General features: G+C 41.9%; 1 protein-coding gene across 1 annotated transcript in view; it reads left to right on the top strand.

Annotated features, from left to right (window-relative positions):
* Positions 1–27,736, top strand: part of Adarb2 (adenosine deaminase RNA specific B2 (inactive)) — a 545,357-nt gene that overhangs the window by 352,079 nt on the left and 165,542 nt on the right. The window contains exons 2-3 of the mRNA XM_075970268.1: positions 10,211–10,297; positions 22,369–23,276. Of these exons, the coding sequence (XP_075826383.1) occupies positions 10,211–10,297; positions 22,369–23,276 (995 nt within the window). The remainder of the gene's footprint in view (positions 1–10,210; positions 10,298–22,368; positions 23,277–27,736) is intronic.

The following is a 27,736-nucleotide window of genomic DNA, read 5'->3' as shown; positions in this document are numbered from 1 at the left end:
TTTTATTTTGTTTAGCTCTGTGCTACGCCATCATATAAATATATTGCAATTCATTTGACCATTTCTGTTGATGGGCATTTGAGATAGTTTGAATTGGGAGTCATAAGACATAAAGTTTCTACAAAGGCCTCTTTACAAATCCCTTATGAAGATAGCTATTTCATTGACATTATCTTGAGAAAAATCTAGAAATGGGTTGATAGGTCATAAGTCAGGTGTATATTTAACATCTACACATATGATCTACTAATACGCGCTTTGTGAATTATCTCTGCATCTTTTTCACATTTAGTATTAGCAGTCTTTTTCAATGTAAGTTTTTCTAAAAACTATGCATTGGTTTCTCACTGTGGTTTTAATTTGCATTTCCTCAAGCTGTAATATTGTTCAGTACAAGTCGGTGAATTTATTGGCAATACATCTATTTTCTATTGTGAAGTTTGTGTTCTTGATAATTGGATTTTATGGTCTCTGTTAATGAGTTATAAGAGTTCTTACTGTTATTCCACTGCAAAACTACAGCTCCCAGCGTTCTGCTGGACTCCAGCGCACGCAAGCGCGGGACACATTTCCCAGAAGCCTTTGCATTCCCCGTTAAAAAGCAAGGCCACCATGAGTTCCCCCTTTCTTTCTTCTTCCCCGCACACCTTTTACCTGCCTGTTACCCCTCCCCCATTAAAGTGCATCCAGGTGGGACCACAGCGTGTCTGTGTCTTCTTCCTCGTGTAACGTCTTTACCCTCTAACACGCAGCCAGTCAGAAATTAAGAACAACACTTACACTATGGGCACAAATATACTCTGGGACTTTTAAGAGCATAATCCCAGTCTATGGATTCCTTTTTGCTTTTAATAGTGTGATTAATATTTATTAAAGTTTTGTTTAGTTGAATTTTTATTTTTAAACAATATAATCATATTATCGCCAAAAATTGGCCTTCATGGTTTTAGTTCTTTGAAATTTATGAAGACCTGTTTTATTTCTAAACAAATTACCTGTCTCAGTCACTGTTCCTTGAGAGAGGGAAATAAAAGTACATACTTCCCTGGTTGGCTGGAATATTATGTGCTTGTCATTGTAATCAGGCTAGCTGAGGACTCTGTTAAAACTTCCTGTTCTGCACACCATCCTTCCTCCCTACTTCCCCTTTAAGTTACTGAGAGAAGAATGTTAAAATCTCGATGATGGTGTATTGTCTACCCTTCAGTTTAAGTTTGTTAGTTTTTGATTCATGGTGCTTGAAACTCTAAGTGAATGCACTCTCAGAGTTGTCCTTTTGATGATTTACCAGGATAAGTTGTCTTTTTGATTCATGGTAACTTTCTTCATCTCAAGATTTACAATGTCTATTGTTAATTTAGCCATCTACCTTTCTTTATGATTAGTACTTTCATGATATATCTTTTTATACACTCTCATATTCAGTATGTTTATAATCTTTACATTTGAAACTTATTTCTTTCAGACATCAGTCAGGTTGACTTTCAATAAAATCTGAATCTCTGCACTTTGATTGAAGTATATAATCCATTTATATTTAATAGGATTATAGTATGTTTAGATTTAGGTTTATCAAACTGCTAATTTATTTTCTATTTATTCCATGTTATTTTTCCCTTCCTTATCTTTTTAATGAATCACTCATTTTATTTTCATGTTTGTTTTGGAGTTATACTTTGTTTTATATTATAGGGTTGTTAGTTTTTGTTTGTTGGTTGGTTTAAGGTTTGTTTGGTTTTTGGTTTGGATTTGTTTTTTATTTGTTTGTTTATTATAGGGCCTCACTCTGTAGCCCAAGTATATCTAGAATTCACTATGTGTTGCAGGATGATCTGGACTGCAGCAATCTTGCTCCTTTGGCCTCTCTACTCCTGGATTACCACTATACCCAGCATCAAGTAGCAACACCCAGTGTTATATTTTAACACTTCTTTTGACTTTTTAACTATGTATATATTTTTTCAAGTAACAGGGGTTAGAATTTTTAAGTAAGATTATTTAGCTAATCACTAATCTAGTGAATGTTTTCTTGCAAATATAACAGTTTCTGGCTTCAATGTTTAACTTTTAGACTTTATTTTTAAATTTTGTCTTTTCTACCAACAATCCATCTATTCACTCATTATGTCCACATTTTCTTTAAATTCTTTTTGTTGTTTTGTTGTTTGTTTGTTTGTTTGTTTTCAAGGCAAGATCTCAATATGTATCCTTTGTTGTCTGAAATTTTCTGTGTACATCAGGCTAGCCTCAGATTCATAGAGATCTGCTTGTCTTTGCTTCTCAAGATCTGGTATTAAAGGTGTGCACAACCATGCCTGGCTTCATTAAAATTCTTAAAGATTCTTATAACATCCATATAAAGACATTACTGCTAATTTCAACATTATCTTACCGTAGTACTATGCCTGAGATTTTCCTGGCTGGGCTTCTGTTTTCTGTCTTATCATCCACAATATCATTAACACTGTTTCTACCTTCTAGACACCAAAGATTCTGTGTTTGGGTATTGCAGTGTCTTCTTGACTTTTCTTCTGGGAAGCAGTTTGTTACCAGTCAGTAGGCTTGCTCATTTCACCTAGGGTATAACCAATCCTGAGACATGACCTTTCTAAGATTCCTACTAAACAAACTTTCTCCTCTGTCTAACCAAAACACCTACTTTCATTACTCTGCAACCTCCTGACTCTTCCCTCGGCATTAAGATCCCCTGAAACTGTTCTCTGCCAGGCTCACAGTCTCCAATCGATTGTGTATAGCTAAGATAGCACGGAACCCCAGCCATGTCTGGAGCCCTATCTCTCTGTGTGGAGCTTCCTTCTGCCCTCAAATTCTACTTATCTTAACGGCACAACCTTTATTCTTTGCTTAGATCAACTTGAGGATATCACTGTGGACATCGTAGGGTCTACCTTTCTACTAGAAAACGATTCCCTTTTCTCAGAGACAGCCTTTGTTCACCACCTGCTGTCCAACCTCTGCAAACGGTCCCTTCGTGTATTTTGTGTTATTTTAACTCATCGTGGCCAGTAGCGTTTCCACCCTTGTTAATGAGCCTTTCTTCCTGCTCTCTCTCAGACCTAGGCATAAGCTTGAGATCTTATAACATGCTCATAGGCACTGCTCACAAAAAGGAAAGGATAATCCCTCTACAACTCCCCCTCTTTAGCTACAGGAAAACAACAAGACAAACTGAGGAGTTATTGCACCCTGTTCTCAGTGGTGTCATGGCTTCAGCTTCGGGCAGTAAAGGAGGAAGCACCACCCATTCTATTTTCTCAAGTGGGAATATTCCTCAGCATGATCTGTCACTGTGTTTTAGCTAACCACGATCACTTCTGTTTATGAGCACAGTCCAAGTGAATGCTTCGAGAGCAAACACGTATTTTTTTCCTAAATATTAACCTTTAAGTCTTTTATCATTGTATTATTCATCACATGACTCTTTTTCTTTATATGCCTTAAAATCAAGGATGACACTTTTCTCTTTGATTTAAATATGTGACAGATAATGAAACACAAAAAGATAAATTTGATAAAGGAAATACAAGGTCGATTAATCCAGAAATTTTGGCAGCAAAGACATTTTCACTCTGGGATTTTAAAAACATGGTGAGGAGGGATAAAGAATTCCTTAAACACATTAGTCCCCAGATAAGAATGTGGGCAAGTCCATAGCACTGTGGATTAGCCCAGGTGTTTCATTTAGCTATAGAGTCAGTCTCTGTTTCTTTCCCCAGAATAAGTACATCAGAGAAGAAAATCAGGTCCTCGCTAATTGTATATGATAACTCCTATCCTAACAAAGTACCTTCAATACAGACAGATATTTTGGTTTGGCAAAGAACTATGTTAGCATACATATTCCAACCATGCTTCTTAATGTTCAGTATAACTAGCATTCTTCTGGGTGGAGCGTTGTAGGAGTTGTGTGATGTTTTTTCTCTTACTCTTTTGGGGCACCCGCCACACAGCTCTCAAATAAATCACATACAGAGGCTTATTCTTAGTTATGAACACCCAATCTGAGCTTGGCTTGCTTTTTGCCAGCTTTTATAACTTGAATCATCTCATCTATCTTTGGCCTCAAGGCTTTTATCTTTTTCTATTCCTGTATACCTTTTCTTTCCTTCTTACTCTGTGTCTGGCTGTGTAGTTAGGTAGCTGGCCACTGAAGTCCTCCTCCTTCCTCTCCCATTCCCAGATGTTTTTCTTCTTATTTATCCTCTCTGCCTGCCAGCCCCGTTTATTCCTCAGATGTTTTAGTCAGGCATAGTAACACAGCTTCACAGAGTTAAACAAATGCAACATAAAAGCAACACACCTTAAAATAATATTCCCCAACAAGGAGTCACAAATCCCTGCTACCAAATGAAACTTTGCTGGTCCGTTCACATGTCTTTTTTGTGAAAGATAAGCTACAGTCATAGGCATAGATAATATTTACCCCCAAAATATTGGCAAAGCATAGGGAAGCTGCAGTATATATGAAATAAATTTTCAAAGATTGTTAATGTTGACAGGAAACAATACATAATTTATTAATCTACAGAGATGTTTTAAATTCTAAACATGATGAGAAAGAGTTTTAAATAGCCACAAGTTATTCCAGTAAGTACATCTTTCAGCACAGAAGTTTTCCAAATTAATATAATGCTGATGATATCATTAGTTCTCTGCCTTGCAAATTCCAGCTCTCTCATGTCTGAGGTTCCATAAAAATCCTTCCATACCCTGAAAATGCTTCCCTACATGTTCCCAAAAAATACACAGTTGGTTTAATAACAGCAAAGTTATTTGTTATACAAGTAATATGGTTTATAATGCAAGTGTCCTAAGACATTTCAAGCAATGCATTTAAAATAATGTTTGGCTAATTATGAACCAAGCTTTGGTGAAATGCAGCCTACTCTTCCCCACTAGGGCCATGCTATCAAGGTCAGTTTCCAAGGGGACCACATCAACCAGTGTGAGCTACAGCTAAGAAGAAAAAGATAAGAATGGCCTCAGAGCAGGAAGGATCCAGGCAGGTTCTTCCAGGTTATTCCTTGAAGAACCCCTTGGCCCATCACCAACAAGTCAGTTTGAGAGGCAACCAGAAGTGTAAATAGAATTCATACAGCTTCTGGAGGCATCACGATCCCTAACGTCAAACTCTGCTACAGAACTTCAATACTAAAAATAGCCTGGTATTGGCATAAAAAATAGACAGGACGACTAATGGAACCAAATTGAAGACCCTAATATTAATCCACACACCTATGAACACCTGATTCTTGACAAAGAAGCAAACAACATAAAATGGAAAAAAAAGAAAGCATATTCAACAAATGGTGCTGGCATAACTGGATATCAACATGTAGAAGAATGAAAATAGATCCATATCTATCACCATGCACAAAACTCAAGTCCAAATGGATCAAAGACCTCAACATGAAGTCAGCCGCATTAAATCTCATAGAAGAGAAAGTGAGAAGTAAATCTTGAATGCATTGGCACAGGAGACCACTTCCTAAATATAACCCCAGTAGCACAGACACTGAGAGAAACAATAAATGGGACTTCCTGAAACTGAAAACCTTCTATAAAGCAAAGGACATTGTCAACGAGACAAAATGGCAGCCTATTGAATGGGAAAAGATCTTCACCAACTCCACATCAGACAGGTCTGATCTCCAAAATATACAAAGAACTCAAGAAATTGGTCATCAAAAGAACAAGTAACCGAATTTAAAAAAAAATGGAATACAGACCTAAACAGAGAACTCTCAACAGAGTAATCTAAAATAGCTAAAAGACACTTAAGGAAATGCTCAACATCCTTAGTCATCAGGGAAATGCAAAGCAAAACAACTCTGAGATTCCATCTTCTACCTGTAGGAATGGCCAAGATCAAAAACACTGATGACAACTTATGCTGGAGAGGTTGTGGGGTAAAGGGAACACTACTGCATTGCTGGTGGGAATACAAGCTGGTACAGCTCCTTTGGATGTCAGTATGGTGATTTCTCAGAAAATTAGGAAACAACCTTCCTCAAGACTCAGCAATACCACTTTTGGGTATATACCCAAAGGATGCTCAATCATACCACAAGGACATATGCTCAAGCATTGTTTGTCATAGCCAGAACCTGTAAACAACCTAAATGCCCCTCAACCAAAGAATGGATAAGGAAAGTGTGGTACATTTACACAATGGAGTACTACACAGCAGAAAAAAATAATGACATCTTGAAATTTGCAGGCAAATGGATGGAGCTAGAAAACATCATATTGAGTGAGGTAGCCCAGACCCAGAAAGACAATTATCACATGTACTCACTCATAAGTGGTTTTTAAACATAAAGCAAAGAAAACCAGCCTACAAATCACAATTGCAGACAACTTAGATAAAATGAGGACCCTAAGAGAGGCATTCATAGATCTACATGGGAAGTAGAAAAAGACAAGATCTCCTAAGTAAATTGGGAGCATGAGGACCATGGGAGAGGGTTGAAGGGGAGGGGAAAGGCAGGGAGAGGAGCAGAGAAAAAATTATAGATCAATAAAATCAATAAGAAAAAAGAAAAACTCCAATGCAGGAAAAAATTCTTCATATACACAAAATGCTGAGAATTGGGTCAAAAGAAATATGGCCTCTATCTTTCATTTAGCAATCTGCATGAAATCTGCTTTCAAAAGATGTCCATGAAACTTATGAGAACCAGAGTTCCATCCACAGTGAGCCAGTTGAATAAGATGTCGAATGGACAAGAGGCATCCAGGAGGAGATAAGGAAAGACACGGACATCAAATAACTTAGCTCCAGTTTTTCTGTACATTGAAAATGTAATTGTTCACCCTTTTCTGAGAATGTTATAATGATGTGTTAAGTTCTATTTTAAACACCATTATTTCTGGAATGAAGATGTAGTTCTCTTGTGTAAAGCAATGCTGGTATCAGATAATAATTGGCTCTTTAATTGTGCATGTCTGAATTCCCTGTTTTATTTGGTTGCCTTCATTTGATTGGTAGAAGCTGGTTCTTGAGATATAAAATCTACTAGAGAAAATAAGACTTCAAAAGACATTAGGACTACTAGATAAAATATAGGCCAGTTGATGGATGAAGAAATGAGTGCTCTTGCAGAAGACCCAGGTTCAGTTCCCAGCGTCCACATGGTAAGGCACAACCATCCATAGTTAAAGGTCCAGGGGATTCAATACTCTCTTTTGATCTCCAAGGGCACCGGGCAGGCATGTGATGCACATAGATACATGCAAGGAAAACTCTCACACACATAAAATAGATAAATATTTTTAAAGAAAATATAGGACATTCAGCTAAGTTTTCCTGTCTTTGATGTGGTTATGGTTTAATTTAATTTAAAAATATTTAATCGGGTCATGAAATGATATATATTTAAAGCTTATCATATTATAATTTAATATATATATTGTATAATTATCATAGTTAGGTTAATATAACCATCACTAGTCATAGTTACCATCGTGTGTGTGTGCATGTGTGTGTGCACACTAAGGGCATAAAATCGAATCTCATTAAGTAGCAAGTGTTCAATGCATTGCTGTTACCTACAGCCATGATGCTGTTTGTTAGGGAATCAGAACCTTGTCCTCTCATATGTGAAAGCTTTACATTCTTTAACTGGCATCTGCTTTCTCACAGCCCAGTGCCTTCAACTTTTCAGATTGTGCATAAAATGCAATCATACAGCATTTGTCTTTTACTCTAAAGCCCATAATTGCAACCATATGGGAAGAAATTGTATGGCTTCTTTCTTTTGCTTGCTGAACACTACTCCACAATGAGGGTGTACCCTACTTTTGTTTATTCATTCATCTGACAGTGGACACTGGTACCTCTGTCTCTATGCTACTGTGAAGTGAAGCTCTTAGTTCTTTAAGCTCTAGAGCTATGAGAGGGATGGCTGCATTCACACAGACCCAGCTTTGTGTCAGCATCAGCAGAGCTCAGGCTTTGACTTTCCCTACACCTTTACCAGGACTCTGTTTTCTGTACGTTTCCAATAGCTATACTGTGGGTGTGGTGCGGTGTCTCATTGTGGTTTTCCTTGCACATGTATGTCCTCAATAACTGCTGATAGTAATCATTAAGTGCTCATTGGCCAGTAGAATATCTTCCTTAGAGAAATGTCAGTCCACACCTGTTTGCCTTAAACATGAGCTTCAGATAAACAATAAATACTTGTCCTGGTTTATACTTGCATCACGCAATATGGAGAATACATGGACTCTGAAAAACATTGTTCATCTGAAATTTGGTTTTAACTGGATGCACTCTTTTTGTTTGATAGACATGGGGAAAAAACAGCAATGACAAAAAGTGAAGACTTGAATGGATCTGAAACAACCTTTATTTATTTCACAGTTTTGCTGTGAAATAGTTTGGTATATTTTGTGGGGGTTTTTGCTGGTGTTCCTGCTTTATTAAAAAAATTATAATTTCATTTCAAGATCCTCCAGACAAAATCATTTGAGCTTCACAGTCTTTGTGCAACGTTATTGGACTCACTTAATGAAATTATAACTCAAGCAAGGTATTTCATTCTGTTGGAGTAAATGAGCTTGGGAGATGAGAACTCGGGGGGAGCAATGCCTTTGCTGCGTTGATCCTTCATGTTTGGTAGAATGAAGGAGGGGCAGGCACTTCATATTAGAGTTATTTATTGTTTTCTTTGTGTGAACACTATATTGGTGCCTGTCTCTACTGGAAACAACAGCTGTTAACAGGCTCTGAGATGAATTTCAATGTGATCTCCCCTGGCCTCTGGAAAGCTTGGCTAAAAAGAAAATCGGCTCAGCCTTGGAAGAAAAGAGCACGTTCCATCCTGAGTTTGGTCGCCTGAAGGCTAAGGGCAGTTAAAGCCACCAGTGAGCATTTCATGGGTATCTGCCCTTCGATCAAGGTACAAGTGCAAATGGGAATACGGATACAGGCAGGCCACCGCTGTAATAACAGCAAGAGACAAGAAGCAATGTTGAACACAGTGACCCCCACTAAAACATCCTGCCCTCAAGTGGGAAAGACTGCAGAGGAGAAGGAAAGACCCCTGCACAGCACAGCAGCCAAGTCCTTCATGGCCAGTGCCCCAACCAGTTTAAGAGAATATCAGCAATGGCTCTAGTGCTGTATCACAACAAACAAGTTATGGGAGTCCTTTCATCTGTGGTCCAGAATCATAACGAAACAGACACAAGGAGACTGGGGATCCCGAGAGTCTCCTGCACTGAGGCTCTGGCAATAGAGAGCAGGTGCCGTATGAGCAGACACTCTCAGTTTCTGCTGTATAGTTTGCTCAGTGGAATCCTCTAAAATAAGAAATTTTGACTTGTTTTATTACTTATTTTAAAGTATGTTTTCCAATAACACATCCCACCTAGAATTCCTTCACCTCTCTGTTTAGGAGAGGAATTGCCAGTTGGGCATATTGGTGCACAGAAGTAATTCTAGTGTCTGGGAGGCTGAGATTGGACAATATCGAGCTCAAGGCCAGCCTAGGCTACAGAGTGAAATAAACATCAACCAGGACAAGAGGGATGAAGAAAGCCAGCTATTCCTGGGTCCCTGGAATTCTATCAGTGTCAATGACATTTGAGCATCCCCAGGATGGTTCAGGACCTCTACCTAACTCTGGCCTAATCCTCACCTCTAGTACTTCTACTAATATACCCACTAAGTGACTTGATCCTTGTGTGCATGTGTGTGTTTCTAACTTTCTACTATTTTTACCTCATGTATATCATTCAAGAGCTCAGAGCAAATGTTACACGAGTGGGGGAGCTGGGAAAATCCTTTGCGTGACAATTCTCTCTTAATTCTGAAATTATTTAATTTAACTTTCTAAAACGTTCCACGATAGGTGTTAGCCCACCCACCTGTGAATAGATGAAAGGTTCTTCTCCTGAATGCAATTAAAGTTTTCAAGGATGTGGAACAAGAGCATAGACGGTACCAAAAACAAATAAAGAAGGGAAGAAAGATGGAAATCATATGGTTTTAAAATGAATGGAGAGAGGAATTTGATAAAATGTTGTCAAATATCCAATAAAAGATGGAGCCAGAAAGACGAGCCACGATTATCTTTCCTCCTCCCTCATCCAATCTTTTGGTAATCAGAACATATGAAAGGATTGAGTTTTCCTGAAACTCGATGTCAAAAGTGCATTTTCCTCTTCTTTCTCTTTCCAGACAAAGTAAGCATATTGTCAACCTTCCTCGCTCCCTTCAAGTACCTAAGTCCTGGAACCACAAACACGGAAGATGAAGACAATCTAAGTAAGCAACCCCACTTCTCTTGTAGAGTGGTTCTCACTCAATGTGTATGGGGATGGGATTGTCTTTCTTGGCTGCCTTGTAGCTATGGAAAGGGGACTGGCTGATCTTATCCGGTAGAGGAGACCCTGCTCCCAACTTCAGCAGATCCATGTTCTTCCACAGTTACATCCTTACCCGTAGTTCCATCCTCACCTGTGGCTCCACAGGCTCCCTATTCCCATAGTTACTAGTAAACTATCATCACCTGAAGAATGGAGTCCTTACACAGAGTCTAGTCCTCACCTGAAATTCATCTTCAGGACCAAACTCACACAAATACTTATCCTCGTCCACAGCCTTGTGCCCACATGTAATCCCATTGTTAACACGGTACCAGCATTACCTGCAACCCACCCTGACCATCAGGTCACCCCACCTACCGGAACAAATTTACACATTCTTCATGGCAGTGCCAATTATACCTAGGATCCTCCCTAATCTGCATCCATCCTCACCTTCAGGACCAAATTCACGCAGAGTCCTATCCCCACCCAGAGTCTCATATTCCCCTGGAATACCGTCTTCCCTTGTTGACTATAGTCCCTCATCCCTATGGTTGAATCTGCACCAGATGTTCTGTCCTCATTTGGATTCCCACTCTCGGTGGAAGTTCTACCCTTAAGCTAAAGCCCCATCTCCCCTTGCAGCCCCATCTTTACCAGCTACCCCATTCTTGTCCACAGTTGGTGTGTGTGCAGCCTCATTCCTGTCCAGACCTTTTTATCTCACCTACCTACTTACCAACACCAGGAAATCTACCCTTACCTAAAGTGCCAGTCTTATCTAACATCCTGACCTCATTTGGAATTCTGTGCTTACCTGGAGCACCATCATCATCTTAAAGATAAGAAAATATCAGTAATGTGTGACCAAGAGCCCCAGACAGTGTGGGAAATGAACTAGTTTTCTTAGACAGTTCTCTTCTTCCTTTTCTTCATTCTCCTAACTATAGAAAAAAAATTGAATGATTGCAAAATGGACTTTACAGTTCTTTAACAATAAAAACGATAAATAGGGGTTTTCTATTGAAACATTTTGAGGGCATGAAGCTAGAGAAGACGCGGCAGCAGCAGCATTAGGTGTCTGATATTGAGGTTGGTTTAGGGAAGGGGTCATATTCATCTCTTAGATCAAAAGGGAGAGCTCAGAATAGAAACTGAGAAAGAGAGGAAAGAAGGGGAGAGAAGAGAAGAGACAAGGATGAAAGAATGGAGAGGAGAGGAAAGGAGAGGAGAGGAGAGTGGAGAATTCTGGAGAGAGGAGAGGGGAGGGGAAGGGAGAAGAGGGGAGAATTCTGGGAGTGTTTGGCTTGCCCTGTGCTCTTCTCCTACCTGTCGTATATTGTCACGCATTTAAAAAGAAGTCCAAACATCCCACAAGAACACCTCTCTGTGTCTTAACACGACCTAACAGATGGGCTTCTTTTACAACTAAAATGAGCTAAGAATGTGTTTGTCGTGGAATGTGAAGGAAGCAAGGTGCTATTGGTGGTTGGTTGCTAAGATAATTGGCTGAATCAAGCAAAACCACTAGCAGAGATTTCCATGGGAATGTTGTCTGTGTTGCCATCGGCCTCTAAGAATCACAGCATATCATTGAGGGCATCCTCTCTCTAGACAATTCTTAATGCTTTTAGAAATGCGTATTTCTTCCTTTAATTAGTCCCTTTCCCCATTGCTATGGCAAATGCCAGCAAAAGCTACTTAAGGCAGAGAGGGTTTATTTTGACTCATGATCCGAGGGTATCATGGTGGTAAAGTCGTGGCTGCAGAGCATGGTCTGGCTGGTCACACTGAGTCCTCAATTGGGAAGCAGAAAGGAATGAATGCAAATGCTCAACTTGCTTTTTTCCTTCTCAGGTCAGGACCTCAACCCATGGGAAGATGCCACCAATCTAGGGAAGGTCTTCCCACTTAGTTAAGACTAGAAACTCCCTCACGTATGTGACTAAAGACTTTCTCCTAGGGGACCATGCCTAGATCCTGTCAGGTTGGCAACGAATAGTAGCCATCCTACTTCCCTACCTCACTGTTCAAAAGCAAAGTTGAGAGAGCTCAAAGGTCAGAACCTTGCCAGATGGTCACAACTTTCTACTTGGATCTTTTTATTTCTAGAGAAGGGGAGAGAGGGAGAGGGATAGAGGAAGAAACTGGCTGGGTTTAGACAGGGGTTCTGGACCCTGAATTTCTGGGCTCCCCTCTTAACAAGGCTTATAGTTTGAAGCAAAATTTTGACATATCGTTGTGTATATCCTTTCGGTGATCCAAATTTTAAAAATTCTCAGATCAGTCAAATTATGGATGACTAGCTCAGAAACCTTGGAAAACGAGGAATTAAAAAGCATATTGTCTGGCCAAATTTATTCTGACATGAGAGGAATCTGAATTCTGTTTGCAGCTCTCTCCACCTGGAGCTGCTGGGAGGCCAGCTGAATCAGGAGAAGAAAGCAGGGAGTTACCTAGGGAACTTCTGGAGAGAGAGAAGCAAACAGGTTCTAGTGTACAGAAATTCAGGTGCCACTTTCCTGAAAGTAACTAAAGGCTCAGATCTTAAAAACCTCAAGACCTTTGTAACATCACTGCTCTGTCCAGGGGACACTGAAAAAGTCACACACACCACCACCACCACCACTACTAACACCACCAGCCCCAGCCTTAGCAGCCACAGTTGTTGCTGCTCCTGCTCCTGAGGCTGACCAGTTAAGAAATTAGGAACATAGTTTGGGATCAAGGAATTCTGAAGGCATGTTTGCTCTTGAACTTGTGAGCTTACAAATGGGAATGGGGAGTTACCATCTCAGAAAGGCGTAGGGTTGAGGCGAAATAAGGACATAGAACACAAGGAATGCTCAATCAAGGATGGGTGATACTTGCAATTCAAGCTATTTTCCTCTAATCTGCTTTACTGGCTAGTGGAAAGAAATGTATGGATAAAATAACTTTTAATTGTTTATTATATATTAAAATGCTTTTGAAGTGCTTGGGGAGCCTCATTTTTTGATTAACGGATTAATTTGTGTATATGTGATTGTGTGGTTAGGTATGTTGGGGGATACGCATGTGTGTATAAGTGCAAGTGACTGTGAATGCATGTGTATGTGGAAGCCAGGCAAGGATATTGGATGTCTTCCTCTATCTTTCCCCCTTCATTTTTTTTGTTTTGTTTTGTGCATTTTGAGACAGTGTCTCTTCACTGAACCTGAAGTTCATGTCTCTATCAGACTATCTGTCAAGCAGCCTCTGGGATCTACCTTTGTCTACACCCCAGTGTTGGGGTTACAGACACCCATGGCAGCTCCTGACTTTCGCATGGGTGGTGGAGACCAAAATGCAGATCCTCCTGTTTGTATAGCAAGGGCTTTACCCACTAAGTCTTCTGCTCAGACCTCTCTTCCTCTCTAAATGCTGTTAGTTCATCTAGAAAACTATTTTTATACATTCATGTTTGATATACGTATGTCCATGGTGTGAATGGTATTCATGTTTATCTACATATATGTGGCATGACTGTGTTTGTCATGTATATGTCTGTAGTGTGTAAGAATGGTATTGTGGTAAATGTGTATGTTTATATATGGGTAGTGTCTGTGAACATGTGTGTGGAAGCTAGGGTGGGAAGAGGAAGCACATATGATCAACCACTAGTCCCATGCTTCATGCATTAGCGTCCTCTGGATCTGTCGTGTCTGTACTACTCTAATGTAAAGACACTTCATGTCTAATCATTTACATGTTTTCAACTGTTCAAGAATGCCTCTCAGCAGCAATCTAGATCCTAGCAACATGGGATATATCAAAGGCATTGCCTAGAGCTGTGAACTTCTCGAGAGACAGAGAAACACAGCCCCGAGACATCCATTACACACCCATTAGGCTCTGCCTATAGAACATTGGTATCTAGGAGCCAGTCAGCAGTAGGCTGGATCTGAGCTGGGAGACTCATACAATACTGTGTTTTCAAGACATGCCTGCCTTCATCATTCAGTCTGAGAAGGCTTCACCTTGCAACACTGAGAAGTAATGTGTCCCTGTCTGCCCATGCCCCACCCTCTGCTCAGAAGCTAGGATTTGACCAAGATTCAAAGACAACTGAGACCCAGAGTTTCATATTGCCTTGGACTCTAACAGAGGACATCTCCTTATCGACTGTACCTGCTTTTCCCTGAATTCCATGCACACACATCACAGCATCGTGGTTACTCATGACGAGCCTTTGAAGAAGGCACCTTCTAACAATCTGCTCAAGCTGACAAACTGTTGCACCCACATACACAAGCAAATGCCAGGCTTGTGCTACCTCCTGCATACCTCAGCTTGAACCTATCTGTCATGCACCCTACTGTTTAGGCTATCTCCTGCCCCTCCACACCAAGCCCTCTCTGCTGTCTGGAGGAAGGACCAGGCTGCCTGCCATTCTGCTGTTGTTAAGTCCTGTCATCTGGGAGGAGCTGTTCTGTTTTTAAAACCAGGGCTGCTTGGCAGCCGAATAACCTTCACCAGGAACAATATTATCTCTTCAAATGTAGCGTGGCGCACTGGATGGCTGGCTCTCCAGAGCCCTCCTGACCTGCAGACAAGACAGTGTCATTACCAGTGATGCATACTATCCCAATGATGCCAAGCCATGAGAGGAAGCCGGGTATACATAATAACCGGGTAGAAGATTCTGGCCTGCAAGGGAGCCAGCAGAGAAGTAGGAGGCACATAAAGAAATCCACAAGCAAGGATGGCGTCTTAGGGATGATAGCAATATGCTCTCACTTAAGACCCGACCACCACCTTGTCTAACAATTCCTGAATGTTATCAGCCCAGATCATCAAACTTAACAAATTGCAAATTACAGACTTATTTAGAAACTAAATACATAGCCACAGCTATGACAATATACAATTTTTTTCTTCCTGTCCAAAATGTGGCTCCTTCATGCATTAGACTTTAAACTTAGCATTATAATTGCCGACACATTTTGTCTGGAGAAGAATTCAGGTGTGAGAGAAGCAGAATGGAAATAATTTCATTTTTCATTTTCCTATACAGATGCCTTCCTGACTTAGACATTTTCTTTCTGTGCCTGGCGGTCTTCAAATTGCGCGTGATTGTCCTATTACCGTTGCTTACGGTATTTATCTAATGTTGTCTGAAGTTATTTGCTTGCTTTTTTTTCCTCTAATTCCCATGATGGGAAGACACATGCGACTCCCTGAAAAGACCTTATGGGAGTCACAGTTTTGAGATGTCTTCTTTTACGGTGTCTTGAAGAATGAGGCAATTTGCCACTGTATGTATCAAAGCAGAAGAACCTTGGGCACTGAAGCCATGCATGTTGTCTCCTTGGGAGCGAATTTCATCAGGAAAGGTGTTTGGAACCTAAATCAGGAATGTTCTAAGGGGAGAAATGAGAGCTGAGACTCTTACATGTAAGCCATCTGCAGTGACAGAAGAGCCATTCTGTCACCGCAGAATTACTGCAACATTCTGCTTCCCTCTCTGCCTCCTCAGCATCCCAGCATCCCGAGGTAGGTCTGATACACTCCTGAATATCCACTTGTATATACACACATGTGTGACTGTGGTTAGATCTCCTAAGGTCTAGTCTGCTCTCTCGGGCAGTAAGCACATGCTAATTCCACACCCGGTGCCTCCGGGAACACTCAGAGAAAGGTATAATACTCAAAGTACCCACTGGGTAAGAAGACCAGAGCAGGTAGAAAGTCCTCATGTCCTCTCAGAACCCAGAAATGTACACGGACTGCCAGTACAAGAACCACTGGGCAGGGCTGGGAACTGACAGCACAAGATCCACAGTGTTTACACAGTCCTCCACATTTATTTGTAGGATGCGAGAATCTCCCCACTACTCCCCTAGTGAGTGCCTTCACAACAAACTCTTCCAGACTGTGTGGAAGTCAGAGGTTTTTTTTTTTTTTTTGATCTCCTGACTTTTCTAATCTGTCGATTATTATATGTGACAATTGGGTGTATAAAACCTATTAACTAAATGGAGAAAAAAATGAATATAATTTCCTGGGTCAGAGGAGGGGAGTGGAACATATTTAATGCCTTCTCCACGAAGAGGAAAATATGAATGTGTATGTCAGAGTTAGAGCTATAAAGAGTCCACAGAAAAGGCACTAGGAAAATGCTCAGATGCACCTGGCTTGGTTGCAATTGGATATGAATAGCAGCAGGCAATATTGGAGTAAAGAAGGGTCCTTCTGTCTCCAATCTTGTCACAAGATGAGTGTTACCTGTGTCTGTGTTGGTCCCATTGGCATAAAGGAGCCCAAGGAATAAAGGTAGGGCTTGTATCCACATGAATGGATATACACAGGCAGTGCACTAGAATCTAATAGGCGTGAATGTATGCCTTCTCAAGCAAAGGACAAGACCAGGGAAGTGTTTTGCTCTGATCTTAGGAAGCAGGTGCTGTTCTTTTGTCCACATTTTTGGGTGGTAAAGTCACTATCTACCATTCAGCACACCAGAGAAATCAGAGAACCATTTACCCTTCTCTCTGTACACCTTTGAGAAGCTGGGTATGGATAGAAGTAGGAGGTCCTGCACTGACTGCTTCCATGATGTACTTTAAATGCCCCGGCGGTGGTCTCTTTGCTAAGTCTGATAGATAGATAGATAGATAGATAGATAGATAGATAGATAGATAGATGATAGATAGATAGATAGGTGATACATACATATGTACATAGATAGATACATACATACATACAAACATGCATACATATGTAGATAGATAGGTAGATAGATAGATAGATAGATAGATAGATAGATAGATAGATAGATAGATAGATAGATGATAGATAGGTGATACATACATATGTACATAGATACATACATACATACAAACATGCATACATATGTAGATAGATACATACATATGTACATAGATAGATACATACATACATACAAACATGCATACATATGTACATAGATAGACAGATAGGTAGGTAGATAGATAGATGATAGATAGATAGATGATAGATAGATAGATGATAGATAGATAGATAGATAGATAGATAGATAGATAGATAGATGATAGATAGATAGATAGATAGATAGATAGATAGATAGATAGATAGATAGATTCATAGATTCATAGATTCACTTAATTCACTTCCACTCAACTGATAAAGCAAATATAAGTAAAATCTTCATTTTCTGCCATTTAAAGAAATGAAGCTTACACAGAATGATCTGCCTAGGATTCCAATAATCATAAACAACAAAGGCTTCATTTGATCTCTCACCTGCTTAACTCTACACCCTGTGAAGTGGGCACTGAACCACCTCAAGTACTAAGGGTCCCAGGACAGAGACCACAACCTAAGTCTAGCTGGGCTCTGAAGTACTTGCTTAACTCTGAGGATCAGTTAACCAACACATTTTAATTAGTAATAACACCATGGATAATGTTATTCCAGAGAGTCTACCTTGTCCAAGGGACCAATGTCTATAGTCTTAAATCAACTGCACTAATTACTGATTATTAAGAAAGGAGCTCACAGGAACTGACAGATAGTTCATATGGTTATGTTTATTTCACAAGCACAACTCCTGGGTTTGATATCCAGCACCTGTATAAAAAGGTGTACTGGGAGCACCTGTAATCCCAATGCTGGGGAAACAAACGGCAAGATCAGGGGCTTTGTGGCCAACCAGCCTGACCTACTTGACAAGCTCCATGTTCAGTTGAAAACCCTGTCTCAAACTGAGAAGACACCCAACATCAACCTTTGGTTTCCACACATACGCACACGCGCGCGCACACACACACACATGCACATATGTGCATACATACAAACATGCACACACATGTACCAACACACACACACACAATAAGAAAGGGACTCACATCATGGTTTAATAATCAATGTTTATATAAAGAGTTCCAACTACGACAGTAGTAAGATATTAAGAGTTACAGAAGAGAAGCAAATAAAAGGGATTTCACCATGTATAGAACAAAAACATTATTTTCTGAGTTCAATTCTCAAGATACAGCAGAGGTCATCTGATATGCTAGCCACCATAATCACACTGGCACACTTATTGAATCCCCACATTGTAAGAAATCAATAAGAAATTAGAAGGCTCCAAGCAGGTTTCTAGGCAATCTGATGTGGGGATTTGGGAATTGTTTTGTTTGCTCTTTATTTTCCATTTTGAGTTCAGTCTGGGAAAAATCACATGGTTTAATCTAATGTACACTCTCCCTTGCCTTGAAATACCCTAAAAGACAGAGTCCATTGCAGTGTGCATAACCCAGAGCTCACAACGATCAACACAAACGGCCGAGATTTAGCACTTGCTATCTAAAAGGTAATTATTTTTGCTGAGATCCATGACAAATGAGTGTTGCATGGTTATAACTGAGAAAGCAGCCAGGTCCACACTTTTGAACAAACTAACCTCCCCAAGCCTAATAGCCTTTTAGTAGCAAATTGATAGAGATAGTAGTAAGCCCATTTCACAATTTATAAAATTTAAACTGAGAAGCTGAACTCATTTTCAATGCAGAGCCCAGTGCCCCCCACTGGAGCATCCTAGAAAGGACTGTTTGGACTTCTTTATAAAGACATGATAGCTATGACCGACAGGTTAGCTCTGAGCTGAGAGGAAGTAGAGTATATGCTGAAAAGAACATTCTCAAATGTCGGGATACCTCTGAAAAGCCCCTGATTTTCAAAGGCATCCTTTGTGGCTGTGAAATTGTACCTTCTTCTCCGTTATTCTCCAACAACAATGCCATAAACTGAGAGGTTAGGCACACAGCAGCCATTCTGGCAGGTCTCAACCTACGTAGCTTTCAGGCCGCACGAGAGAAGCAGGTCCGTGTGTCAACAGCCAGCCAGGCATTCAGCGTCTGTTTTGAAGTTGTGGGTTCACTGGAAAATTCACCTGGAATTTCCACCAGCTTAATGAGAAAAAGAAACATACACACACACATTCCCACCTGCCACAGAAAGCCCCCCAGCCCCTGAGGACATGTGCAAGGTGCACGGAAACCTGGACACGGTTCTGCCTGGCCGGATCAGCCCCGGGGCTCATCACACATGGAGTAGACTTGGTTTCATTATATCCAGATGGCCTGGGGAGGGGTGTCAATCTACAAAGGCCAAGAAAATGTCACAACCATTCTGTGTCCATAAAATCAACATACAGCCACTGCACAGATGAGAGGAGTGTGAGATTCCTAGGACAGAGTCCCATCATGAACACAACAAGCATACAACCTTTATAAATAAATTATTTCAACTCCTTGAGTCTCAGCTTCTGCCTGCCTGCTTATAAAATGTTGACCATACAAGCCACTAACTAGGGACTAAGGAAGAAGAAATATATAAAAGTTAGGTTCTCAACAGAATGCATAGAGGCTGATGGGTCAGTTGATGATGCCAGACTATTCAAAGGCATAATCCTTGGGTTATTATAATAAAACTGAGAGTTTAGCTTCTAGAAGCACAAACCTTACACCCTAGCAAAGTTCAGCAGGGGTCATATGGTCATGTGGCAGTTCACAACTGGGATTTTCTAAACAGGACAACTTTATTAGAAAATAGTCATTCAAGGTGCCTACTAGTCTTAAATTATCTTTAAATTCATCTTCACTCAGTTATGGTGTGTGTGTGTGTGTGTGTGTGTGTGTGTGTGCGCGCGCGCGTGTGTAGTTTTCAGGCTGCACAAGAGGAGCAGGTCCATGTGTCAGCAGCCAGCCAGGAATTCAATGTCTGTTTTGAAGTTGTGGGTTCACTGGAAAATTCACCTGGAGTTTCCACCAGCTTAGTGAGAGAAAAAAAAACAACAACATATTCACACCTGCCACAGAGCTGAGCGCTCCCAGCCTCTGAGAGAATGCATGGAAGGTGCACACCTGGGCATGGCTATGCCTAGCCAGATCAGCCTCAGGGTGTGTGTGTGTGTGTGTGTGTGTGTGAGAGAGAGAGAGAGAGAGAGAGAGAGAGAGAGAGAGAGAGAGAGAGAGAGAAATAGGTAGATGATAGATAGATAGATAGATAGATAGATAGATAGATAGATAGATAGATAGATAGATAGATGTCGACTATATATAGTTTAATATATAGTTATAGCGAATGATGGTTTTGGTGAACTTACTTTATGTTAGTTTTTTGCAAAGATATAAAATGTTGGATCAGCAAAATGGTTTAGGTGATAGAGATGCCTGCCACCAATCCTGATGGCTCATGTTAAATCCTTGAGATCCACAGGAAGGAAAGAGAGAACTGACTCCTGCAAGTTGTCCTCTGACCTCCACATACATGCCCTGGTGTACACACACACACACACACACACACACACACGCCAAACACACACTGTACTGTTTTAAAAAGAAAGAAAATGTTACAAGTACAAATGAAGCCATTCTTTATCCATTTCTTTTCCTTCCCTCCCTCCACCTCCTGTGGGAGATGGGAATATGTCTTTATGATATAACTGTCTTCAGTTCTTTCATAAGTCTGATTACACAAATAATATGTCATGTGAGTATTCTTATAACATTCTATCCGACTCAATGGAATTTGTCATCTAACATGTTGATGAGTTTTATTTATGTTGAAGCATATAGAGTCCATTAAGATATAACTGTTGGATATCATTCTGTTGTTGAGTCTACTGAAACTTAACCATTCCTCCAGGTGTAGGAAGTTAGATATTTCCTACATTTTCAATTTTAAAATATTATGTTACAGTGAACATCTTTATTAATCTCAGTTCTTGGATGCATCCTTAATGGCATATTACTGAGTACGTAGTGTTTCTTGGTTGTCAGGGGGTGTCCCTAATTTTTTTTTGCCATGGAATTGTGCCTGTGTTCATTCCCACTGATCTGTGGGTGCATATCCTAAGAAATACATTACATTTTGATCTGTTTTACCTACTTGCCTGGCTAAAATGGAAAGGCTCTCAGAAGAGTAATCCAAGGATTCCTGCTATCCTGTAGGGGAAGTAGAGCCCCAGATTTGCAGCTGAACCATGTGGTTCATTTAGAACCGTTTCCAACCTCGATATGTCAACATGTGGCATTTTTATTTATAAGGACAAAGGACTTCTAGTCAGTGCACTTTATTAAGAAGTCCCAGGTGATTGTGGCAGAGAAGACCAAGAACCATATTCAGATGAAGAACCAAAGCTACATCCCAGCACCTGTGGCTTTTGATGGCTTCCCATGAGTTGTCTCAGCTAACATGGGGCTGGTTGACCCAGGCCCTATGGGCCCCTCAAACTCTCCAGTTCTGTTACCAACCAGCATGACTGAGGCCCAGCAACTGTACTGGCCTACACAGGCAGCATGCGGGTGTTTAGAAAAGGTAGCTGCGCCTCCATTTGATTGACTCCTAGCTGTCTCCTCCATGGAGGTCTCAGGTCTCATTTCTTACTCCCAGATGTGATTTGGGAGGCAGGGTTTGAGAAACTCTATTGGGCTTGATATGAAAGAACATATTCTTGACAAAGCCCTACCCCCATCTTCAGTGCTAAGGGCATCACGAGCATCAATCACACACCTGATAGCCCTGGAAGCACATGAGGCAGGAAGGTGCTCATCATTTCAAGAAAAGCCTTTCTAACATCTGCTGTTGCCCCAAACCATGCATAGACAGGGCTACTCGTCTGTCTGATTTTTAAGAGATAATGTAGGTGCAGAGGAAGTAGGCACTCGTAAGTGATATCATCATAGCTCAGACAACAGAGAGTGAGACCATGCAGAGGACACACCCCTTTCCTGTCTCTTCCTCGTATCTTTTCAGGCCTGACTTTCTGAGGATTGCCCGATGATGGAGTCTTTCCTCCATAGGCATCTGGTCCCCAGTGTTCCTCCTCCTTTGAGTCTTGCACAAGGCACTACAGCACCTTTCCCAGACTGGCTGGAGGCGCTAATGGCAAAGACCTGTGAGCCTGGATTCCCAGCCTTCCAGAGCCATCATTAGCAATAGTTTCTGTCACTAGTAGTGACCTGCCAGTGCCCTGGGTCATGACTAATTTGTTCTCACCTCCAGGTACGAGCAGTGCTGAAGTGAAGGAAAACCGAAATGTGAGCAACCTGGGGACTAGAGCCCCGCCCCCTGGAGACTGGGCCAGAGGCAGCGGGCCCAGCATTAAAAGGAAAAGGCCACTGGAGGAAGGAAACGCGGGGCATTTCTGCAAACTCCAGCTGATCTGGAAGAAGCTCTCCTGGTCTATGACACCCAAGAATGCCCTGGTCCAGCTGCATGAGCTGAAGCCGGGTCTGCAGTACAGGATGGTGTCACAGACGGGCCCAGTGCACGCCCCAGTCTTCGCAGTGGCTGTGGAAGTGAATGGGCTCACGTTTGAAGGCACGGGACCCACTAAAAAGAAAGCCAAGATGCGGGCAGCAGAGATGGCCCTGAAGTCCTTCGTGCAGTTCCCCAATGCGTTTCAGGCCCACCTAGCCATGGGCAGTAGTACCAGTTCATGCACTGACTTCACCTCTGACCAGGCTGACTTCCCAGACACGTTGTTCAAGGAGTTCGAACCATCTTCAAGAAATGAGGACTTCCCGGGCTGTCGTCCCGTCGACCCGGAGTTTCTGTCTTCCACCTACCGGAGAGGACGGCTGTTCTACCACACACTGGACCTCATGGGCCAGGCTCTGCCCGACAGGTCCAGGTTGGCCCCCGGGGCTCTGGGCGAGAGGAACCCTGTAGTGGTGCTGAATGAGTTACGCTCAGGTCTGCGATATGTGTGCCTCTCGGAAACAGCCGAGAAGCCCCGAGTCAAGAGTTTTGTGATGGCTGTGTGCGTGGACGGGAGGACGTTCGAAGGCTCTGGACGCAGCAAGAAGCTGGCCAAGGGCCAGGCAGCACAAGCTGCTTTGCAGGCCCTCTTCGACATCCGGCTGCCTGGCCACACACCCAGCAGGAGTAAAAGCAACCTCTTGCCACAGGTGAGACTTCTCGGGTAGCTGCCTGTCCGTGGAAAGATGGATGTGAGTTGGGCTATTCTTGCTGTGATGGGGGAATGGGCCTGCCCCTCTCTGGAGCCCAGTGTCTGGGAAAAGAGCATGGTAAAGCTCTGGCCTTCCTGTAAAGGCCCCTTTCCTAAGCACACAGAGAGGAATTGCCGGTGTTTTGTTTTGTTTTATTTTGATAAAGGATCGTGGGAATATTAAGAAAGCAGAGTTCATCAACTCAGCAACCAAGCAGAAGTAATAAGAGAACTCATGAAGCTAGGCAACTTTCACAATGATGGGATCAACTATAGGGAGGAAAGACAACCAGGGTCGCAGGAAACAAGTGGAGCCAGCAGAACGCAGAGATCCAGGCTGCAGGAAAGGAAGGCAAGACTCATTCACCAGGTCCTCCAGTAACTTAGAAAATGAAGAACCAAGAAAAAAAAAAGTGTGTTGGCTGGTGGTCTGGGCTGAGTTTCTAGTTAGTTACTGTGAGCAAACCAAGATGGAAATTGTCTCACTAGGAGTGGCCAGAACCTCTATGATTATGGTTTCCAACCAGGTGAGAATGTCCCCAGTAAGACACTAGCACAGACCAAGAGTCATCGGAAGAAAAGCTGCTGGAAGGCAGAGAAGCTAGAAATAAGGATTAGGGAACTGTGGCTATGACTCAGGTGGTCTAGTGTTTTCCCAGCATTCACGAAGCTGGGTTCAACCCCTGGTGCTGCATGAACCAGGGATGGAAGTGCAAGTCCATAATCCCTGCACCAGGGATGTATGGGCGAGAGGATAAAGAGTTCAAGGTTATCTTCAGCCTCATAGCAAGTTCAAGGTCAGCCTGGCCTATATAAGAGAGGGGGTGGGAAGTAGGAGGGAATGAAGAAAGAAAGAGAAAGGGATCTCTCCCCGTTTTGCCAACATAATGGTGGGTCTAATTTCATTTTTTCTTTCTTGTTGATACTGGAATTCAGACCCAGAGCCACTGGTACATTAGGCAAGTGGTCCCCCTGAGCTACACCCCCAGCCCTGTGAGTCTGCTTTCTCACAAGAGTTTACCTCCACGTGTTTAAGGTGCCTGTGTAGCACTGCCTGTATGTCAAGAAGTATTCTCACACCACTTAAGACAACCTTATTCTGCCAAGTTCTATAATTGCTTATTTATGCAAATTATCTTTTCTCTTATCACTCTGAGACTTATTTGTAGGTCTCTCTAATGTAGTCGATACAGAAAATTATTTTTATTCATTCTGGGCATCAATCAAGGAAAGAAACACTTTACATAGTTAAAAGGCACTTAGCCCCGTGTGGGATTCATCATAAGTACTTAATAACTGTGAGTTATTGCTGTGATCGCCACCATCATGACATCACAGCACCTGGAATAGAATCCCTTATTTTGCTTTTGAAGATAAAAGAACCCATAAAAGAATTCAGGGTGTCATCAAAATGCCAGATACTGCTCAGGGATATGTGTGAAGCCACAAAGAGCATAAAGGTCTCTTTCAGCTTGAATAATAACTGGATAGAGCATTCATTTGTTCATTTCATTCATTCATTCATTCATTTTATATTTGACTCTAAGCAGGCATGGGAAAGACGCCAGAGCAGATGTCCTTTGTGTATGTGTGTTTGCAGCACATGCTTGTGTATATGTTTGGGTGTGTATATGTGTGTGTACACACGTGTGTGCACGCATGTAGAGGCATGTCAGAGACCAATGTGGCATGTCTCCTCTATCACGTGTCACCTTATTTTTTTATTTATGTGTATATGTGGGGATATGAAAATGACTGTAGTGGCCCCAAGTCCAGAAGAGGCACCTGGAGTTACAGGTAGTTGTGAGCCATGTGATGTGGATTCTGGGAACTAATGGAGGTCTCTGCAATTGTAGCATGCACCCTTCACTGCCGAGCCATCTTTCCAGCCCCTCCATCTTGTTTCTTGATACAGAATCTCTCACTGAATGGGAAGTTCAGCAATTTGACGAGACTAGCTGGCCAGTGTGCCCCAGTGATCCGTCTGTCTCTACCTCTCTAAAGCTTGGATTATAGGTCATGTTACCATTGCCTGTTTTTATGTGGATACTAATGATCCAAAGTTGAGGCCCTATGCTTGCAGAACATTCACTCTCTTGACTGAGCTGTGTTCCTGATCATACGATGTACTGTTTTTCAAAAATCTTCAGTGAGAGAAAAGACACACTGTACATGAGTCCCACTTGAGGGACAGTGGTTTTTTTTTTCCTGCTCTATCTACTTCCTACTCATTTACTTCACCTCAAGCATTTATTGCACATGTAATAATGACTTAAGGAGCAGGTGGAAGGAGGTAAGCCATAAACTTCATCAGTCTTGCCTTTCAGTTCACGCTCAAATAAATGCATAACCCCAGTGAACAGAATGGGCTAGAGAAAGAAGCAAGAACATTTTCTAGATCCATTCCTGCACACTCACTAGCAAGAAACCAACCTTGCATCTTCTCTTTCCTATGCCTTTGTCTTTTTATTTTTCTGACTTCCCCCATTCCACCTCTCTGCTACAAGAAATCAAGCTTGCAGAAGTGCCACGGAAGCAGTCTCCTTCCTACTGCCCGGACTCAAGGCTGTGCAGAAGAATGAGCCCTTTCTGAAACTGCCCATGACCTTTGGCATGAGCTTGATCAGCTCATCTCTCTTGCCTACTTGAGAAGGTCCGACAGCAATTGTGGGCATAGCCCTTGTGCTGTTTCACGTGGCCGCAGCTTGATGCCACTTTGCAGAAAGGCCAGAGCTCCCCGCAAGGCTCCCAGGCAGGCTGGGGATTCTCTATTTACTAGGACACCCACCCCATCTCTCTCTTCTGCTTCCTACTGTGTGAAATTGAAGGACGTCAGTGAGTTCTCGGTGTGATGCGTCCTTCTTTCATGTTGTCAACTCTGAGTTCTCACGATGGAGAAGCCAGGCAGCGCTACTACTTTGTAATAGTCATTTGACCCCAGAATGCAGCACATCCGTTAAAGCCATGGCTGCTAAATTATTTTTCTCTGACAGTCTGCTAACCACTCCGACTGGATGATGAAGGGCATGGAGCGGCTCGAGGGTTGCGGGCCATTCATCACACCACAGCAGTACAGCCGTGCCAGGGGCTCATTATCCTCTTGCCTCAGCCCCTTAAAAAGTGCACCCTATAGCTGGGTGGGGGCCAAACGTAAAAATGGGAATCAGGGCTGATGAAATTGAAAACCTGTCCTAGACAGGGTCTGAGTTCATGGGAGAATATATGAAAATAAACAATTTTTAAGGTTTACCATAAAAGCTGTTCTGTCTTCCTACTCAGCCTAAACCCCTTCCTTCTAGGAACTGTGTTCTCTCAGCACCACTGTCAATAATCCATCATGGGGCCTCTGTCTATAGATCACAGAAGTCCTAGCTATGCACTGTTGAACCTTTGTCTACATGTCATGCAATCCTCTGTTTCTAGAACCTGAGTGCCTCATCCATAGGTCATAGATACTCCATCTATATAGACCATAGAAACTCTATGCACAAATTATAGACCCCTGTCTGCACATCATGGGATTCCCATCTATATATCAAAGCTTTTCATCTATAGATCATAAAGCTTCAGGAAAACTATATCTGTGAATTGCGGATTTGCCTGCCTATAGACATGAGCCCTGATCTGTAGATCAGGGAACACTCCATATACACATCACAATACCTCATCAAGACATCATGGAACCTTTACCTATACTTTGTGGACTACAACCCATGCATCATGGACCACCCAGCTAGCCACCATGAAAACTGCCCAAAAATTCTCTGTGCCCCTCATCTAAGGAGCACAGAATCCTTCATTTATACTTCATGAAATTCCCTCCTTGATATCATGAACACTTATCCTTCAGTAATATTCAAGCAAACACTTGGTCTCAAAGGCACCATGACTCTAGGTCATGGGTCTCTAGGGATGTGTCCTTTTGCGATCTTTATCTGACTGCTCTGCCAGCACTGCCTTTGGTGCAGCAAACCAAACATCTTCACAAAAACATTGCATGGGCTCTCAGAACAGGGCACTTTCCAACTCCCCTGAGCAGGGACAATTCTTCCAGAGTTTGCCTTGAGCAGTGCAGTTTCTGGAACTTGGACACTGACACTATTTAATGTCTTCACAAATTCCCATGTTCTTCCCCATGCAGGATGGCAAAGACACACATGTTATTCCATAGAAGATAACTAGATGTTGTCTGTCCAACGCTTTAACCAAAGTTAAAGCATTACAAACAAGGCTTCAAGCCATCCTAGTACGAATTCTCTTAATTATGTGATAGGCTATGAACAAATACCGCATGGGTGCCAGAGCTTAGGAATATCAGGAAAGCATGTTTAAGATGCAGCTGTTGACGCTAGAGAGATGACTCATTTAGTAAAGTCATTGTCATGCAAGCAAGAAGACCTGCGTCTATCTCCAGCACCC

This window comes from Microtus pennsylvanicus, chromosome 4 (genome assembly GCF_037038515.1).
Source record: "Microtus pennsylvanicus isolate mMicPen1 chromosome 4, mMicPen1.hap1, whole genome shotgun sequence".
Classification (NCBI taxonomy): Eukaryota; Metazoa; Chordata; class Mammalia; order Rodentia; family Cricetidae; genus Microtus; species Microtus pennsylvanicus.
Note: the sequence above shows the minus strand (reverse complement) of the source record. Positions and strands in the feature narration are given on the sequence as shown.